Source organism: Wyeomyia smithii, chromosome 2, assembly GCF_029784165.1.
Source record: "Wyeomyia smithii strain HCP4-BCI-WySm-NY-G18 chromosome 2, ASM2978416v1, whole genome shotgun sequence".
In the NCBI taxonomy this organism is placed as follows: domain Eukaryota; kingdom Metazoa; phylum Arthropoda; class Insecta; order Diptera; family Culicidae; genus Wyeomyia; species Wyeomyia smithii.
The window spans coordinates 270,674,213-270,691,379 of record NC_073695.1 but is presented as its reverse complement, the minus strand read 5'-3'; the positions used below and the strand labels follow the sequence as shown (position 1 = coordinate 270,691,379).

Below are 17,167 nucleotides of genomic sequence, written 5' to 3'. Positions count from 1 at the left end.
TTTTATGTGATAGAATATTTTTAAAATCATGATTTTATTTGAATGTGTGAATGAACCGGTTCTTAGAAAAGAGCGAAAGAATGAACGGCTCACGAAAAAGAGCCACGGTTTTTTGAGCGCACCAGAACTGATGGATTCGCGCGAACCCGAAGTTTACCGAGAAAATACGAACTGTCAACGCTCGTGAATCATTGTGAACCATGAGCGGTTCATATGAGTCTGTTCAGAACGGTGAGTGAGCGGTTCAGAGCCGCTTTTGCAAAAGAGCCGTTCCGCACACCCCTATGTGAAGTCTTGCTCTTCCGCCTAAATAACACAGTTATACATTTTGCCAAAGCCAGTCGACATGTTGAGCAGGAGTGCGAATGAAATAGCTTGTCCCCGGGTCGTTTCACACCTCCTGATTTACTGGTCTTATTTCGAAAAATGCACACGAAAAAGCAGGTCTTTTTTTACACAGAGTTCTATTCCACAAAATCAATATGCGTCGAAGCGAAACTAATTTAGAACACTTTTATATTAAATTGAAATAAGTCATAGAATGATCTTTCACATTATGTGGATGTAACCAATATCTTCTTTTCAATGGTAGAACAAAGGATTTAGCAAATAGCATATGCAATCTCTCTGGTGCAGCGATACTATGTAAGTCTCAGATTCTAAAGCACAGCAAAGCCTTGCTACTACATTCTAAATCGGAACTCGACATTCTGTTATACACCGACTTCGCATCCAACTGTTTGAGTGTACAGGACAATTGCGGGGCTAGCACTACGATCCTACTGACAGTGTCAGTCTAACACTAACAGTCTCTTCTGAGCCGAGACGCGAACCTACGACAACTGGCTTGGTAGGCTAGCATCGTACCTCAAGACCATCTGGGACGGTTCGAGATCGCAGATTCAATAAGCATTCGAATCCTAATCACTTTTCGTGACGGACGCAATTTAAATATTGCTTTCATCCCCGTACCTTTCAGTAATAAAAATTTGCAAATTTCCAGATCGATTATATTATTCGTACTCATACATCAAAAGTGTAATATAAAACATCTTTCAAATGCTTGTGATAACCAGTATTGCTGGGAAACTTGAGAGAATTTAAAAGTAATAATATAGAATAAACATATAACCGCATTAAGAGAGTGCACCTGTAGTGTTTTCGCTTGGCAGATTTATACCAGTGTGTATGACAGATGTCAATAAAAGAAGTATAAATTCTATTTATTTTCCGATTGAAATACGTTCTTTCCACCACAAGGGAGCGGTGCAAAATTCACTGAGCACTAAGCAGTTTTCAAATCACAGATGACCTTCCGTTCTGTGCCTGCGTTCTCGTCGATCCACTTCCTCACTTTATCATTGTTGGCCCGTTTACTTGCTCGTGTCCGGACACTATCGTTCTTCTCAGACGCATCCAGTTCAGCCTCAATAAGCTTGTATTTTTCTTCGATGTATTTTCGCTCCACTTCACGCTGCTCGTTCAGCTTTTGTACCTGCAACGCAAGGCGAGTCGATCTTACCACGGATGACACAGTGCGTATAGATGATACATCTTGCACACACAAACGACAGCTCCATTGTCGATCGGCTATAGAAGGCGTAACTCCAGCACAAGATAGATGCCACCATGCATCACATGTGTCGCACTGGACGAAGTTATCATCGCTGTCCGGGCGTTCGCAATTCACGCAGCTCGATAAGTCCGCATTGGGTGTATTGAATACATTTGTTATTTCGTTATCGGCAGCTGTGCTATCCATGATCGATCGTTTATCTAAAAGATTGTTCCGAAATAGCGGAGTTGTATGAGGAACCGAGTTCTTTTTAGCAGCACGCAGTTTTTTAGCGAATGCAGCTTTTAGCTGTGAAATATTTATATTTAGTTGATTTTTTTAATATAATCCAATGCGACTTACATAAACGGTCTTTCCTACAATAATACAGGAAAAATTCTGCTTTTTCTCCACTTGGCGGTAATCTCTGCTCTGACACAGTCTGTTAGGTTAGATTTTATTTTATATGACTTATTTTTACTTACGTATTCGTACTCAATCCTATTTCCAATCCTATTAATTCTATTGTATGACTAATTTTATTTAAACAAATTTTAATTTATCTTTAGCTGTAATTCACTGTTTAAATTTTGACAATAGGTTGTGGTTCGCAAATTCAGTCTTCCACTCGACGTGTATGCAGTTGGTCTCCTAGTTGTCGTCTGGTGCTTCCGCCCGCTTGACAGCTCCACTTTCGTTTTGGGTAGCAACTTCACTATCGGAGATATTGGTAGCTGGCATAGCAGTATTGACAGAGCCAACACTGAGCAAAACGTGATTTTCGTAAATGTTATATCATATCATTGTCCTTCACACTTAATTTATCTCGGTAAACTTTCCAACAGCTGATCAAGCTCGGCGAAGTTTTTAACACATGTCAGCAATATATTTCGACGAACATTCAGCAAATGCATCGATCTACAGTAAACCAGCACGTATTGACATTTTGTTTGCCAAAGTTCTTGAAAATTCTGCCGAAAACTTGTTGAACATTTCGCCGAGTTTATCAGCTGTTGAGTTCTTGGAAATAAAATCTACCTACTCAATTTATCTCGGAAAACCTCCCATATCTTTTTATTTGTGACCAAAATACACTTTAAATGTTGTATGTGTTACCAATACCTGTGAATATTTCGTGTTATTACACACCTAATTGATGTGAGCAAAAGTTCTGCTGATCGAAGTCGTTGATTTTTTGACAAAGTCAGCAAAATACTTCGATGAAATTTCGTAAATTGAACTTATTTGTTGTAAACCTGAATATCTTCAAATTCGCTTTGCTGAAATTTTGATTTTGATGCTGATTCTTGTTTTTATTCCTTCAAACAACATTTTTGGCAACGCTGCATTCAGACGTTCTAATCAGAGATGCCAGATTGGAATACATGTCTTTTATTTGAAGACATTTAATCTGCTGTGAAGGCATTTTAATTTGCGAAGATTGAAGACATTGAAAAATATGTGTGGTGGCGACCTATTTTTTTGCTCGATATCTTGTGGTTCACTGGTAATTTTCCCAGGGTGGTTTTCACCTGACATCTCGTGGGACATGTGAGACATGTAAAGACATTTTTCCAGAGGGGATTCACTGCTGTCAAATTTCATGTATGTGTGCGTTATCGCAGATCAACTCTGGTCCATGACGTTTGTAACTATGAACAATAATGAGGGAAAAATCGCTACACAACACATTCATGAAAGCTTACCGCGATTTCTCGAGTTTTGAAAACAAAAAGTACTAATTCCATAATATTTCACATCGATCAATTTCATGACCAAAAAGAACAAAAACCAAAACAAACGCTATGTTGCCGAATATGTTGGTTACATGATGTTTGACAGATAGATCCCCCCGGCATTTTTCGCAGATCGTGAAGACATTTGCAAAAATGACCTGGCATCCCTGGTTCTTGTACTCCTTACCTTTTCTTTCTTACGTCGCCAAAGCTCTCTACAGACAGAGCTATTAGGTACAGGACACCCTTAACCCCAGTAGTGAAGCAAAAGATTTAATTTCGCGTAGTGTTACTGTATCGATTTCGATTCCATGTAATAGCAAGGGTAATAATAATGTATTTTAAAGCGTAGTCTGTGTAGCGAATGTGACCGGCGCAAAGTCTAGTTTAAACGTTATCCAGATCCCATGATGTCGCCTGTAACTTGTACCCTCGTCTATAATGTGCTGAACTTAAACGATCCAAACGTCGTAACCTTTGTTTTTCATTTTCAGGCTGTTTTTTTTTTACTAAACTTGAATTTACTATATTGTCCAATTGAATAGTTAATTATCTAAATTGTGCATTTCTGAAAATGCATTATGCCGTGGAGAATGAAGTGATTTTAGTCGAAGATGATTGGGAACAGCAAATAGCGAAGTCCACAACCGCACCAATTGTTTGTCCCGGCCCAAGTCAAAGACGCCGAGCAAGCAAGCGTTCCCGCAACGGCAAGGTCATATCAAGTCAGGAACCAACGGAAGCTGTCCATGCTGGCAGCGTCCTCACGTTTGGGCATCCTGCAAGTAACGGATCGATGCCTATAACAGACTCAATAATTGTGGATGGGCAGGATGTGTTTATAATACAAGAATTAGAGGAAGATAGTTCACAACAGATGCCTGTGTTTGAATTACAAACTGATGGCGAAATAGCTAACTTCCAGCCATCAGACGAAGAGACGATATCGATGAAAGATGTCGACCCGCTAGAGTTATCAGATATTTGGAACGATCTCATTACTGCCAACCAAGAAATTCTAATCCTTCTAGAACTGCAAGATTTAAAACATCACATAGTAGATGCTCGGTGTATTGAGGATCAAATGAAAAATATGGTACATAATTGCATCAAGCGTTTGGTAGATCAGTAGTTGAATGATTTAAATTTGTCTCATTTTTAGGTTTGTGAATATTGCCCTCAAGTTTTTTCCAATAACCGGATTTGGAATCAGCACATAAAGAAGGTACACTTCCAGACCGAGCTCTTCGAGTGTGATTGCTGCGATGGCAAGTTTGAATATTTTTCTCGATTTAAAGATCACCTTAATGGGCACACCGGACAGCGACCTTACCAATGTGACGAGTGTAACCATCAGTATGCCTTTCGTATTGGCTTTTTGGTGCACAAAATTTTAGAGCACATGAAGTTGCACGGTGTTTATGTGTGCCCCAAATGCAATTTGGATTGTAAGAATGCTCAGCATTACAAATTACACATAGCAAAACACATTGATTTTACACCACACAACAATCCTGGAACAGCTGTTCCACTGGATGGTTCTCGAACGTCATTCAAACGAAACAGTCAAACAAAGGAACCAGTATTGCACGCCCAAAACAGTGAACAAAACAAATTTCTCAATGTGTATGAAAGTTTTTCTAAAGAATTAAAAAAAGTAGCTCCAGTGGTTGAGAAAGTACGTAAACGTAAAGCGTAGATTGGTAAGTTTTCATACAGGAATTGTCCTATCGTCGGGTGAAATTCCCAAATAATCTTCAATACTACATCTTCAAAGTTGCAAAGAAAGCGATTTTCTTTTATAAATTGTTCGTTTGTCAACCAATAGGCTGTAAATAAAAATAACTCTAAATATAATATTTATCTAACGGATTAATTGATTAACTAGCCCAGGGTTGTAGATGACATCCAGATTTTAGGTTTCTCAGAAAATAATTCTACACAGGATTCTTTTTTCTCTAACAAAACTTTTTAATTCGAAGTATTTGGTATAAAATAGCCACAAAGAGTGTGGTCATCTTCTGTTAATAAAAGTACTGAAGAAATTGTAAATTAATTCCTTGTTGGCATTTATTCTGTTTGATAAACAGCAAAGTTTTAACTGTTCTAAAACGTATGACTTTCAGCATGTTTACGTTGAGGCAGACAGAAAACAAAATAAGTGATACACGAACTGTAACCATAAAACAATTAAAAAATCTAGCATGTGTATATGGTAATACCAGCTCTAGTAATTTTCCAGTAAACTGATTGCAATTACTAATTGATAAGTATTCAATACTACAATAATGCCTACTTAGATGCTAACATACTTTCTTACGGTGTTATCATAGATCATTGGTAAAAAACTACTATACTATTTACTTAGACGATTTTAGATACCCGAAAAGTGGATGCCAGTTCTCCAGTCAAAGTACAGATTTGCGTTGATAAAATCCCAGTAAGCCGTCATGTGGAAGCCAATATTGCTGTAGACGAAGACGTATTCGCTTAGAGCAAATAACGAATAGACTGAAATGATACTTATGTTATAATAAATTTTAAATGCAATCAAGAAACAGTTCTACCTCCCGGTTCGCAGTAAGTATTGTGCCTGACAAAGAAATATACAGCTAGTAGAATCGATAAGAGATTTGCCAAAAACAATCTCTTCTTGAATTTAATTGACTTGCGTTCTGAAGCGGTCATCATGTCCCCCTCACGAGTTGCACGGTTTATTACTATTAGCACCACCATGTACAGCATTGAAACGATCACAAAAGTGCTAAAGCAGAATTTGTGCACCTCTGCAAACAGTAGAAAGTAAATACAAAAATGAACGAATATACAACATGAGCTAACCTACCGTAATTAGAAACAGAGGTCCACATTGTTAGCCCGACCAGAGAGCTAAGTTCGGTGATGTTAAGAAAACAAGCCACATAGGCAAGTTCCTTTCGTCGTTTCCGTAGTAGACCGACATGGAAGTCTTTGTACAAAAATGCAATCGCGTACCTAGGTAGGGCATGAATTAAAACAGAAAATTGCCAGACAAATCGCTGAGGCTGGTAGTTTCCGATAGCGGCTGACAGCGAAGGCAGAAAATTGTATACCATACAGTGGGTTGAATTAGCCTGGTCAAAGTTGTACAACAAGGACCATACAACGCAAAAAAGAAATCCAAGAACCGGAAACATCACCGTAATGACTGCCAGCCTACCGAAGCGAATCCGAAAGGTACTACGGGCGCCAGTCAGCTCCGATGCGCTAGACCCAATAAGCTCGTACTGAGGCAGCATTTTGAATCAGCTTTTCAGTTACAGCTAATTTGAGAAAATTTCTCGGGGGGTCATATTTTCTAGACACACACGAAAAGCACTAATCTCCGCTAACTACATTTTCCATTTGAACGGGCTCTATTCTACAAACGATTACAACAAACTTTGCAAGCAACTGTCAGTGGATGATAATGAAAACAATTTTCATTTCTATGCAGTGATGCCATACATTACTACACTAGAACTGCTCGAAAATTGATAAAATCAAAGTCAAAAGGGTCAAAGTCTGCAAAATATATCATCACTTGAAAGATGTCTGCGTCGTAGATGCCGTTTTGGTAAAAATCAGGAGCGTCTGATGTTGAATCTTTGATGCGAGCTGGCTAGAAATTTTCCATTTTCTTCCATCTGAACCCGTGTGTAAAGAAGTCATTTAAAATTTAGCAGCGATGAAAAAAAAACGCTTCTAACGAACACCCCAACAAACATTTGGGCTGAATAAAACAGCTAATAATTTTAAAATAGCTGAATAAAGTATGCATACAGGTGAAACGGATTGCCACAACGCTCAGGTTGATTTATCAGCTGAACAAGCAATAAATTCGGGTTAAAAAAAACTTGTGACATACTCCACGCCATTATTTAATTGTTGGCTGGTTAAGCGCTATTTCGATTTAAAAAATAGCTATTAGACAACATTAATCAAACACTAAACGAACTGGTTGAATAAACGCTTCTTGATACTCCCCAAGAAACATTTTTTGGCTAAATAAGCTCTATAAGCTTATAACTAATATTATTCAGCTGACGGCTGAACATATGTCGAATAATGTATTTCTAAGTGTTTAATCAGCTTTTAATCAGTCGGTTCTAGAGAGCTAAATCAGCTACCTGTTACATTCGGCTTCCTAAATAGCCGACCACCGGCTTAATAAGAAATAACTCAGCAATTTGAACAACTTTTATACATGCTGATCGATTCTGTAGAAGCGATTATTCATTCTTTGTACAGCTTGTATAAAAACTCTTTTACAGCCAACAGCAGCTTGCTTATAGTATAAATAAGCGTCTATATGACAATTCCATGGCTAAAATTGTACATTCTGTTTTTCTGAAAAAGTGCTTTTCAGCTTATTACAGCTACGACTAATATAATTTAAAATATATATTCGTCTAAATTAGACAATTTTTTTATTGTATAGGCGATTCGAACACATCTAAATCTTTCGATTTTTTGCACTTCTGCGTGTATTTTCCATCGCTTGTTGTCTATTATTGTTAGTGAAAATTACCTTTTTAGTATCCAATTCTCCAATTCCGATTCCAAAAAAAAAAAAAAATACTCGAATCTCGAACTCATGCTCATGAAGTTCCTGGTAGAACACGTTGCCGATTCGTTTATCTTGACATACATGCATAGGTATCGATTTAACCCGTACATATATTTCCAGTTTATTTCATAAAAAGTTCTACATTGGCTGTGTATATACTGAATTGTAGCTGAAAAAGCGCTTAAGCATTTGTATCCCTAATTGTAGAAATTGTAGAAATCATTGCTAGTTTATCCACTTCGTAAATATAAACAAACAGTGCAAACGAAAAATAATGATAGTTTTTGCAGCACGGCTATCCGTACCCACTAATATTAAAACTCTACAGTGCCTTGTATTAAATCGACCAATTATAGAGAGCCGTCACTTTGACAAAACGTGTTCTATCGTGTTCAAGGGTTATGATACAAATGCTGAAGCGCTTGTTCAGCAACAGTTCAACATATGTACAGCCAATGTAAAATTGTTCATGAAATAAACTAGAAATACATATACGGGTTAAATCGATACATATGCATGTATGTCAGGATAGACGAATCGGTACCGCGTTCTACCAGGAACCTCATGAGCATGAGTTCGAGATTTGAGACTGGCAGTAAATTAATTGGATACTTAAAAGGTAATTTTCACGAAAAATAATATAAAAATAAACGATGAAAAATACACACAAAAATGCAAAACATCGAAAGATTTGGATGTGTTCGAATCACCTAAGCAAAAAAAATTGTCTAATTAAGACTATTATATATTTTGAATCATAGCTGAAATAAAGCTGAAAAAGCACTTATATAGACTATAAGCAAGCTACTGTTGGCTGTAAAAGAGTTTTTCTACAAGCTTTACAAAGAATGAATAATCGCTTCTACAGAATCAATCAGCATGTATAAAAGTCGTTTAAATGGCTGAGTTATTTCTTATTAAGCCCGTGTTCGGCTATTTAGGAAGCCAAATGTAACAGATAGCTGATGTAGTTCTCCAAAACCGACTGACTGAAAGCTGATTAAACACTTAGAAATACATTATTCGACCTGTGTTCAGCCGTCAGCTGAATAAGATTAGTTATAAAAGCGCTCATTTAGCCAAAAGATGTTTCTTGGGACAGCCGCAATATTCCCTTTCTCTACACTTTTTCTCCCACCTCACCGCAACACTGCTGCTGCTCACTCATATCCGATCGACTAGCGCTCTTAACTATCCTGTTTCTATCGTAATTCTTTTACGCTATCATTGTTCTTTTACAACACGCCACGCATTGAGAGAAAACAGGGGCCATAGGTGCAACCTGTGCATTGCACATGGGGACATCAAGTAAAAACCAAATTACAAATTCATATTTTTATTGAACGTTCACTGGTATTCTTGCACTTTATACACAACCCTATTTTATTTTGATTGAATTAAGTGTAACAATACCAAAAATTGTAGCATCTGTGAGACGAGATGACGGTTTCCGTACATCTCCAAAGCGACAGGTTCAATTTCATCCAGCGTACCGATGCACTCATACATTGTAGCATCTGAGACGACGGATTCCGTACATCACCAAAGCGACAAGTTCAATTCCATTCAGCGTACCGATGCACTCATACATCCATAGATTGTAGCATCTGTCAGACGAGACGACGGTTCTCTCTCGTACATCTCCGAAGCGACAGGTTCAATTTCATCCAGCGTACCGATGCACTCATACATTCTGGCATCAAAGACGACGGTTTCCATACATCACCAAAGCGACATGTTCAAATCCATTCAGCGTACTGGTGCACTCATACATCCATAGATTGTAGCATCTGTGAGACGAGACGAAGGTTCTCGTACATCACCGAAGCGACAAGTTCAATTTCACCCAGCGTACGTACCGATTCGCTCATACATACACAATTATGAGCAGCATGTCACGTATGCTTTCACATGGGCGTTGCGTTGGAAGGTTTTTTGACAATTCAAGCAACAATGTTTTCGTTGCATGACCATTTAACACATTGCACGGGAGTTTCTCGTATAGATAGAAATACACTGCACGGTTTTTAGTGTGTGAGTGACTTTCTTTCAACGAAAATTATTATCAATGTGCGACAAACCAGTTGCACCGTCTTTCTTGTGAATGAGTGGAAGAAGAGTTTGCTTCACATATGGCATCGAATATACGAAAAGAATGTGCTGTGGAAAATATTCTTTCTCGTCCTTTTTCTGTGCTCTCCATAGAGGAAAAGTTGCTCGTAGTGAAAATGAAAACTCATCAGCCTGAAATCATTTTACATGAAATCAAAAAAATCAATGACGAGAAATTTCAACCGATCGGCCTATTGCGGCCACAAGTGGCTTTGTGGATCAGAAAAGTTGGATAAGCTATACTGTTGGCCGTGTTTGTTATTCCAGCGTCATCAGAATCGTGGTGTATGGTCAAAAGTAGGATTTACCGACTTGAATCATCTAACAGCTGCTATGAAAGTTCATTCTTCGTCAAAAGACCACATTGATAACACCATGTCTCATAAAACGTTTGGACGGATCAGGATCGATGAATCTCTGGACCACACGCGTGAAGTTGCCAAAACGAATCACAATGCCCGAGTAGCTAAGAATAGAAAAGAGATGACAACGCTCATTGAAATCGTTTGTTATTTGGGCATTCATGGGCTGAGTTTCCGTGGGCACGATGAATCAAAACATTCTAATAACAGGGGCAACTATAAAGACCTGTGCTCATTTGTAGCACGGCGTGACAGTGGTTTTGCAGAGTTTCTGCACCAATCAAACGTCTTTACGGGAACATCGTCTGTAATTCAGAACGATATAATCGAAAGTATCGGAAAGTTTGTCCTGCAAGAAATTGCCAAAGAGGTAAATTAAGCTCCCTACGCTGCAGTTTTGATGGATGAAACGACTGATGCAGGACGGTTAGCCCAGCTCTCCTGTGCTCTACGCTACGTTCAAAAAGACGGTACGTATGAAACATTTTGGTCTATTCGATGACCTTGAGTCTCTATTTGTTATTTTTATGCTATATTTTGCGTGTATTGGTTAGGTATGCCGTGGTTAGGTGCGTGTATACAATTAGGTATGCCGGTCGAACGGTTTGTTCGTCTCTGTGATGTTAGTAGCAACAAAACAGCCACCGCACTTGCGGCTCAAGTGGACTCGATTGCTTCGGATTTTGGTTTGAATGGTGACAAAATAATTGCTCAAAGTTACGACGGCGCGATGGTAATGTCAGGCGAAATTGGAGGAACACAAGCTTTGGTGAAAAAGAGCTTTCCTAAAGCTGAGTTCATACACTGCGAAGCCCATATCCTCAATCTCATGTTACTCCATTCCTGTTCTGAGGAAAAACGTACCTCCAAATTTTTCAGAACGCTATCATCTCTTGCAGGATTTTTTTCCCAATCAACAAAACGGAATGAAGCGTTGAGAAAGCATATCAATTCAAAAATTCCTAACGTTTGTCGTACAAAATGGTCATACAATTCTCGTTTAATCAACGTGGTTAACGACAACTACACTGGCATTGTGACCTGCATTGGAGATTTATATCTGGAAGATTCAGATTGGGATACATGTGTTACTGCCCGTGGTTTACATGGATTTCTATTGGAGTTTCAAACAATCTTTCTGCTAAAGGTTTTTGCTGCAATCTTCACTTTTACTGACGTGCTTTACAGTGTGTTGCAGCACAAAGATTTGGATGCTATAGAATGCAATACAAATGTTCAATCTTGTCGCACTGAGATTGAAAAGTTGAAATCAGTCGAGCATTTTGAAGATTTGTATGGGGCTTGTGTTGAGCTTCACGGAGGTGATGACAGTTTGCGCAAAAATCCAAAATCCTCCTACCAGACATTATATGATACGATATTGGATAAGGTGCTAAAAGAGTTGGACCATAGATTTCTTTCGCTAGAATCCATCAAATATGTTGGACTACTTAACAGCTCAAAGTTTGGACAGTATAGTGAATGTTTTCCCAAGCAACTATTCGATTCACTCGTAACATCATTTGGCCAGTCTTACGATATAGCAAAACTAAGCAACGAGTTGAAAGTTTTTTATTCTAAGGTCGATTTTAGAAACAAGTCGGTCAAAAAAATGGCATTGATGATAGTAGAAAATGGACTGGAAGATGTGTTTTCCGAAATATTGAAGCTGGCAATTTTGATTCTCACATTAACAAGTACGACGGCCACCGTAGAACGATCTTTCTCCGTGCTGCGTAGAATTAAAGATTATACGAGAACAACGATTGGAGAAGATCGCTTGTTCTATCAAATGTCGATGACGATTGAAAAAGATTTTCTAATGAAGTTACAGCAGAAGCCAAGTTTTCATGAGAACGTTATTGATTTGTTTGCTGAAAAGGTTGGACGTAGAATCCCTTTGTTTTATAAATAATTTTTGTACAGGTAGGTTTCGAAGCCACGAGTCGCCCCTGAGAGAAAAACACAATGAGCGACGCGGACAACTCACTTCTAATAGTTGGTTAATTCAGAATTGAGCCGATTCAAGTTTAGTGGTAACGTGTACAGATCATGAGTTGTACAGCTTAAGCTAAAACGACGATATATATTTTATATATTTTAGGCAACTTGCGTCCTAACGTTTAACACGTTTTTCTGAAATTTATGTATTAGCTAAGATTATAGCCCTCATCGACAAAATGAAAACAAAAGTTGCATTCCAAAAGCTCAAACTCAGATTATAGCTATCAGATTGTAGCTATTCAATCCTTTCTGTGAATTTTGGTGTCCCTAGCCATTACTAACACGCATCAACTACAACAAATTGCTCGCCGGGTTCGTCGCTTCAAAGGGAACTCATTCAAGTAAACGGTAATGGATAGGGACACCAAAATTCACAGAAATTGTGGAATAGCTATAATTTTTCGTTTTTTCCCGGTTTGAGCTTTTGGAGTGAACCTGTGTTGACCTGTGTAAATTTTCTGAGCAAAACGTTGCTTATTTTATTTCGCAAGTATGTTTGTCTGGTTCTATGCAGATTTTTTCATTTTCGAGCAGTCATTTTTTTAATCTGGCATCCCTGCACCAAGCTGGCGTTTTATTGAAGATTGTCATTATTTATAAACATTGACCGCGTACTAGAAGCAAAAAGTACAAGCATATTCCTATTTTTAAACCGTACAGTGCAAAGAACTGGAGATGTCCTCTTCGCCGGGGGATCACCGCCATCCGTTTGAGTCACCAGAGAACAAAGATAGTGCCCCGTTGTATCACAGTACCGATGGTTTTATCCCGCTTGGTTTCAGTACACCGCAACACCGTAACACCGCACAGAATGACAATCTAGGTAGAAACTATTATTCTACCCAGCCAAAGTATATGTTACCGCGACAAAGAGGCCCCCGGAACCGTGGTAATTTTCAGCAACAGCCGCCTGGTGGTGCAGGTCCACCGGAAAAATCATCTCCCGGAGGTGAAGATGGTTGTAGTTTTGCTCACCACCCAGAGCAGCACAGGAACTTCAAGCAGCGCAACTGGAAAGGACAAGATTATCAACGCAACCGACACCCCCAACAGCAGAGACGAAATAGGTCTGGTTTTGGTCATCAAGTACGGCTTTAAATGTAAAACTTGTTATAAAACTAGCTAATTATATTTCTATTCCAGGCCAGGGACAACTACCGTAATGATATTAAAGACTACTTTCATCCTTCGATGCTGGAAGATCCATGGGCACATTTAGAACAAAAACCTCAGCCGGATAAGGCGAGTTGCGACTCGAGTGATGGTGGAGAAGGAGAAGCAGCTAGCAGCGACGTAGGCGAAGAGTGAGAGAATTTCTAATCGATAAGTACCTGCCGTATGATTTCTCAATCAAAAAATATCATAAATATATTCCTTTTTAAAATATTTCTAATTTTAGAACAAACTTTTTTATATTTTATCTAAACTAGAAACAGTCATTTTGTTCGAGGCCCACTATAGTCCGGTAGAGTCTCAAAGAGGTCACTCCTCCCAAATTCAGCAAAGACAGGTCAACTGTTCACTTAGCGTAGATTTATAAGAATGTCCTAACCAAAGGAAGTCTAAAAAATCCAACCAGCTAAAATTCATCGAATTATAAAATAACATTCGAAACTTTCGTAAATTATCGAAAATAATTTTTAAAACCAATAGGATCATACTTCTCCATTTCTAAAGGTCTGGGCGAAGGGATTACAGTAAAATGACTTGCCTTGTTACGCAGAATTTCACTATTGCACTCCAAAAATGAGGACTTATATAACACATACAGTAAAGTTTTTTACGAAGCTTTCTACGCGGGTTGGTTTTCTTCATTATTCAAAAACGTTGCAAGATATCGACCTTATTCTAATCACGTTTCCCATTTTAGGCCAAAAGTAATCATATATGTACCCTTAAAAACAGTTTTTGGATTGGCCGAAAATTTAAAATATGTATTGCATTTTGGTTTTAGATTGACCACTATTATATTCAAACAAGGTTCAAACTTTTTAGGACGGTTTCTTCGTTATACTTTCAACTCAAAAAAAGTCTGTAGTGTATATCAATGAGCTCAGTTTCGATAACAACGTTTTTATTCCAATAGAAAATATAATTTAACAATTTTCGAAAAGTTGCATAAAAGATTTTAGGAAATAACATGCGAACAAAGTCACACATTGATGCTTTTTTAACCAATTTCGTGTTTCATTCCGCCACAGTGCTATAGGGCAACTGGCGCTGTGTGCGTGTTGCTCGCCTCTGTTCAGTTTATGTTTGTTCAGCTTTTCCCGTGTCGCCGTTTGCGAGCAGCTTCAAAGATCGCAACACGGACACAGTTGAGTCAGTTAGCTGGAGAATGTTGTGACGCGAAGTTGGTTCTCGAGTGTTGTTTGCCCGCTGTCCTTAATGCCGGATATGTGATTGAACTGAACCGTGTGTTGTACACGGCGGCGTTGTGTTGTGTAGCTCTGAATTGAAAATGTACGTTCCCCGCTGAGCCCATACCAGTACCACCGCTGGCGCTCGGGTAGGTTCAAGTTGTTCTCGCGATCGTCTTATTGCTCTGGTGTTACTACTCTTATTAAATCGGAAAAGAAACTATACTGAGTACTCCGTTGCATATTGTGAGTGAAATCATGGATTCAAGTTCGCAGTGCCAGCGCACGGATAGTTTGGGCGGTGCTTAAACAACTTTTACCCTATCCGTTCAATCAATCACTTTAGTGTTGTTGATAATGATTGATCATTTTTTATCAAGCAGAGAAGTTCTGTACATCAAAGTTACCTGTTGATTTTATCCATTTAATTGATAGTGTCAGTATTAAAGTTTTTTCCAGTGCGAAGGGAAGAAATTGTGAATTATAAACGTCTTTATTTTATTTTAGTTTATTTTTCTAAACTCAAGGTATTTATTTTGAATAAAATAAATTTTCAAACCTGATACAGTGATTTATTACCGGCCCAACATGAATGTGAAACTAAAATCGCCAGTGTCTGATTGCTGCTCCCAGACTTCATAACCACACACATTCCTGCTGAATGATTCTCGGAATTTGAACACCAACGAGCGGTACTATATTATCGCAATCTAAATCCAGTGTGTTCTTTCGTTCTGATCGCTCAGTTTGGACGGTTCTACTGCCGTTCCACAGTGTGTGTTGTTCGCCTTTATCGTCGTGTTCTTGCGATGCGTTCATCTGCGGTGCCCTCTCTATCGTTTGAGCCGTTTGTTGCTTTGCTGCTGCTGGGCTGTTACACTGATTCTAGAAAGTAAAGGCAGAGGAGGCTTGTTGGAAAGCGTTTTCACAAGCTACCAGCGTTGCCAGAGTGCATCAAAGGTAAGCTTGTTTTATTCGGATTTAAAACGTTCTTTTAAACCCGCTATGTCTAAAATTTTACTGCTAACTGTTCGAATGAAGCAGTTCTTACATTATACTTTAAATAATTAGCTTCACTGTGAAGCTAGTTGCTCTTTTAAAGAAATTCCAAACTTCGGATTAGAGTGCACTATTTTTTTAGAGTGTATGTTTTTTTTTTGAAAAGACAAAATTATTATCTACATCTTTGCCGAAGACGTCACACCGATCAAACAAACGTTTTGGTTTTAAAAATATTTGTCATCATCGATACCTTCCATAATTTTAAAATAGCTTCTCAAAGTTTCTGCCAAATCAGAAATGACAAAAAAATTTTTTTTTGTAGAACTGCTAATTTTTAAAAAGCAATTGCAATGGAGTCTAGCACTTAAGAACAATCACACGAATCTTAAAACTTATTCGCATAAAACTACTTCTTCGAGTTTCTTTTTTCCAACGAATAATACGAATGGTTTTATAACCTCTCCTGTTTTTAAAGAACAATATATTTAAAGAAAGGAACGAACCGGCTGACAGCATGGTTTCAAAATCACCGTGATCGAAATTAGTGTAGGCAATATCTCCACAAATAAATAGCTGCGGTTATAAACAAACGCGAGGGATAGCAAAAAGTGCATATTGGTTGGCTATGACGAAAATTTGCACTCTTCCAAATGTATCATAGCATTGAAAACAATTAAAGAAAAACGAAACACAAACAATCGTTGATTGAGCAAAGGGAAACTTCAGGAGGTGTGATAATCGGCTGGACTGGAACCACGAACAAGGACCAACCGGTTTCTGAAGCGTGTGCGTGTGTATCCGTTTATTGTGCAATGTACATGAGTAAAGGACTCTGATCATTTCTATAACAATGTGAGAGAAATCCATTCAGTTACACTCGGTTCATTTTACACGCGGTTAAACATGATGTAAAATTTTAAATTTTTGTTCATGGTAAAGTTATATTATTCCCTTTGGAAAACTGTTGAACAGCGTTGAAAACCAATGCAATGTATCAGAATGCACCCGCGATATTGTTATGGTATTGGTTCAGCCAGAACCGGTCCTCAAACTGCGTGTCGAAATGGTCTCGCAATCCACTGCATTCATGAACATGCTGGTCCCGGGCGGTGGGTGCACTGCTCTGCGACATGCGGCACAAGAGTTAAGCGATTCCCCCTACGGCGGCGGACCTTTTCTGGCTACTTGTCTGCAAATGGTTGGAGCGTGGTGTCAACACACGGTTCCATGTTAACGGCCAATGTAGCATGAAAAGCATACCATTCGAAAGCTCCAAATAAAGGTGTGGGTTCTGATTGCCGTCGTACAATGATGGTTTCAAAATCAATAGAATTTAGGTTACTATTTTGTTTTAGGAAAAGAACTTAATATTCGAAAATGTCTTTCGTCTGTGGTTAAATGAATTTCACAAATTTTTGAAAATATGTTTTTGTGTTCTGTCCGGAAAT

At 38.5% G+C, this 17,167-nt stretch overlaps 4 protein-coding genes across 14 annotated transcripts in view; 3 read left to right on the top strand and 1 right to left on the bottom strand.

The window, feature by feature from the left end:
* Positions 1–3,507: 3,507 nt before the first annotated feature.
* LOC129722707 (myoneurin) lies at positions 3,508–5,159 on the top strand. 2 transcript variants are annotated; one of them, XM_055676388.1, is made up of 3 exons: positions 3,508–3,616; positions 3,694–4,387; positions 4,454–5,159. In XM_055676388.1, exons 2-3 carry the CDS (start codon positions 3,866–3,868, stop codon positions 4,988–4,990), a joined length of 1,059 nt encoding a protein of 352 aa, XP_055532363.1. In that variant the 5' UTR covers positions 3,508–3,616; positions 3,694–3,865; the 3' UTR covers positions 4,991–5,159. The 2 variants fall into 2 exon arrangements, with proteins under 2 accessions (XP_055532363.1, XP_055532362.1); XM_055676387.1 differs by having other exon boundaries at positions 3,543–4,387.
* Positions 5,160–5,238: 79 nt separating this feature from the next.
* Positions 5,239–6,745, bottom strand: LOC129722482 (post-GPI attachment to proteins factor 2-like). Its single transcript, XM_055675931.1, has 3 exons — positions 6,137–6,745; positions 5,859–6,077; positions 5,239–5,802 (listed from the first exon to the last, which is right to left on the bottom strand). The coding sequence occupies exons 1-3, from the start codon at positions 6,567–6,569 to the stop codon at positions 5,666–5,668; spliced, it is 789 nt and encodes a 262-aa protein (XP_055531906.1). The 5' UTR covers positions 6,570–6,745; the 3' UTR covers positions 5,239–5,665.
* A 6,196-nt stretch (positions 6,746–12,941) lies between these two features.
* Positions 12,942–13,762, top strand: LOC129721938 (M-phase-specific PLK1-interacting protein). The gene is made up of 2 exons (XM_055675071.1): positions 12,942–13,443; positions 13,501–13,762. Exons 1-2 carry the CDS (start codon positions 13,033–13,035, stop codon positions 13,663–13,665), a joined length of 576 nt encoding a protein of 191 aa, XP_055531046.1. The 5' UTR covers positions 12,942–13,032; the 3' UTR covers positions 13,666–13,762.
* Positions 13,763–14,398: 636 nt separating this feature from the next.
* The window catches only part of LOC129721937 (formin-like protein), an 87,364-nt gene continuing 84,595 nt past the window's right edge, over positions 14,399–17,167 (top strand). For 4 of the 10 annotated variants that reach the window (XM_055675070.1, XM_055675065.1, XM_055675066.1 and 1 more), the window contains exon 1: positions 14,399–14,866. The gene's annotated coding sequence lies outside the window, so the exon portion shown is untranslated. Of the gene's footprint in view, positions 14,867–15,224; positions 15,245–15,285; positions 15,678–17,167 lie in introns of those variants that run through there. The other 6 variants (XM_055675061.1, XM_055675067.1, XM_055675062.1 and 3 more) reach the window with 6 other exon arrangements.

Bases quoted from the DNA above. Each gene is read 5' to 3' on its own strand.
- LOC129722707 (XM_055676388.1), top strand. From the start codon at position 3,866: ATGCATTATGCCGTGGAGAATGAAGTGATTTTAGTCGAAGATGATTGG. The intron at 4,388-4,453 runs GTACATAATTGC...TCTCATTTTTAG, and splicing joins AGGATCAAATGAAAAATATG to GTTTGTGAATATTGCCCTCA.
- LOC129722482 (XM_055675931.1), bottom strand. From the start codon at position 6,569: ATGCTGCCTCAGTACGAGCTTATTGGGTCTAGCGCATCGGAGCTGACT. The intron at 6,078-6,136 runs GTAGGTTAGCTC...TACTGTTTGCAG, and splicing joins GACCTCTGTTTCTAATTACG to AGGTGCACAAATTCTGCTTT. The intron at 5,803-5,858 runs GTAGAACTGTTT...GTATCATTTCAG, and splicing joins TACTTACTGCGAACCGGGAG to TCTATTCGTTATTTGCTCTA.
- LOC129721938 (XM_055675071.1), top strand. From the start codon at position 13,033: ATGTCCTCTTCGCCGGGGGATCACCGCCATCCGTTTGAGTCACCAGAG. The intron at 13,444-13,500 runs GTACGGCTTTAA...TTTCTATTCCAG, and splicing joins GGTCTGGTTTTGGTCATCAA to GCCAGGGACAACTACCGTAA.